The sequence below is a fragment of the Limulus polyphemus genome, unplaced genomic scaffold (genome assembly GCF_000517525.1).
Source record: "Limulus polyphemus unplaced genomic scaffold, Limulus_polyphemus-2.1.2 Scaffold6007, whole genome shotgun sequence".
Lineage (NCBI taxonomy): Eukaryota > Metazoa > Arthropoda > Merostomata > Xiphosura > Limulidae > Limulus > Limulus polyphemus.
The window spans coordinates 1-2,002 of NW_013671617.1; the positions used below are offsets into that span (position 1 = coordinate 1).

General features: G+C 30.5%; 1 protein-coding gene across 1 annotated transcript in view; it reads right to left on the reverse strand.

The window, feature by feature from the left end:
- Positions 1 to 505: 505 nt before the first annotated feature.
- LOC106473251 (calcium homeostasis modulator protein-like) overlaps positions 506 to 2,002 on the reverse strand; it is a gene marked incomplete at its 3' end in the record, with an annotated part of 6,684 nt that continues 5,187 nt past the window's right edge. The window contains exon 2 of the mRNA XM_013933938.2: positions 506 to 694. Within this exon, the coding sequence (XP_013789392.1) occupies positions 506 to 694 (189 nt within the window). The remainder of the gene's footprint in view (positions 695 to 2,002) is intronic.

The window sequence follows — 2,002 nt, forward strand, 5'->3', positions numbered from 1 at the left end:
TTGGTCGTTGTAGTATGCTGTGGTATTCAACTGGGAATTCTGGGGTTTATAAGGCTAAAAAAAATCAGGTGTCGATACCCGCGGTATTCAAAGCACAGATAGCCCATTGAATATTTTTGTGCTTAATAACAAACAAACAATTGATTTTTACTATTTTTATTTTTTAATCTTGATTTTATTTTAGAAATGCGTATATGGTTTAATGAGAAATTAACGGCATGTTATTAATTAAAAGGCCTAGCACGGCTTAGTGGTTAGGGTGTTCGACTCGCGATCTGTGGGTTCAGAGATCGAGTCCCGTCGTCGAACGTGTTCGCGCTTTCAACCGTGGGAGCATTATAATGTGACGGCCAATCCCACTATTTATTGAAGAGAGTAGCCTAAGAGTTGGCGGTAGATGGTGTTGACTAGCTGCCTTCTCTCTAGTCTATAATTTCAAAATTACATATGGCTAGCGCAGATAGCCTTCGAGTATTATTTCACGAAATTCAACAAACAAACTAACTAATTAAAAGACGGAAAACATACTCGCCATCCAGAAGTGAAACAAACAGCCAGGCAGATGGCGCCACAACCGCTTGAGTTACGATGCGAATGCAGTAGTAGCTCCCTCGTTTGAAACCATGGCTTGTTTCTCGTGCTCGGTTTATGCACCCATGAAACAACCGCCAAGTGACAGTATTTATCAAAATGCCTGTTACAAATAATGAAGAAAATTATAAATCTCAGTAAAAATATTAAAATCAGTATAAATTGTAGTAAAAATATTAAAATCAGTATAAATAGCAGTCAAAATATTAATATCAGTATAAATTATAGTAAAAATATTAAAATCAGTATAAATAGCAGTCAAAATATTAAAATCAGTATAAATAGCAGTCAAAATATTAAAATCAGTATAAATTGTAGTAAAAATATTAAAATCAGTATAAATTGTAGTAAAAATATTAAAATCGGTATAAATTGTAGTAAAAATATTAACATCAGTATAAATCGCAGTAAAAATATTAAAATTAGTATAAATCGCAGTCAAAATATTAACATCAGTATAAATAGCAGTCAAAATATTAAAATCGGTATAAATAGCAGACAAAATATTAAAATCAGTATAAATTATAGTAAAAATATTAAAATCAGTATAAATAGCAGTCAAAATATTAACATCAGTATAAATAGCAGTCAAAATATTAACATCAGTATAAATAGCAGTCAAAATATTAATATCAGTATAAATCGCAGTAAAGATATTAAAATCAGTATAAATTGTAGTAAAGATATTAAAATCAGTATAAATCGCAATAAAGATATTAAAATCAATATAAATGGCACTAAAAATATTAATATCAGTATAAATTGTAGTGAAAACATTAATATCAGTACATGAACATATAATGAGAAACTGATCAGTGAAGCCTAAGTCATAAAACACATAGATGTTGAAAAAGATTAGACAACGAATTGAAACCATACTGTCTTCCCGTTTTCATGCCCCAACACAAATATATGGGTTTAGAAAGTAGGAGTTACACATTAATACGTTAGCCCTAAGGGTTTTGAACAGTTGGTGGTGTGCCAAACCAACAGAATGGATTGCAACATCTCTCAATAAGAAATATAAGATCTAACTGATTGGTTGATATCTTTAATAACACATTAATTCGACATGGGTTATCAATAAGTCACAAACTTTGTGTTATTAGCACTGTTCTCAAGCAGAGTCGTAGGAGTATTATTAACACTGTTCTCATGTAAAGTTGTAGGAGTATTATTAACACTGTTCTTATGTAAAGTTGTAGGAGTATTATTAACCCTGTTTTTATGTAAAGTTGTAGGAGTATTATTAACACTGTTCTTGTGTAAAGTTGTAGGAGTATTATTAACACTGTTCTTATGTAAAGTTGTAGGAGTATTATTAACATGTTCTTATGTAAAGTTGTAGGAGTATTATTAACACTGTTCTTGTGTAAAGTTGTAGGAGTATTATTAACACTGTTCTTATGTA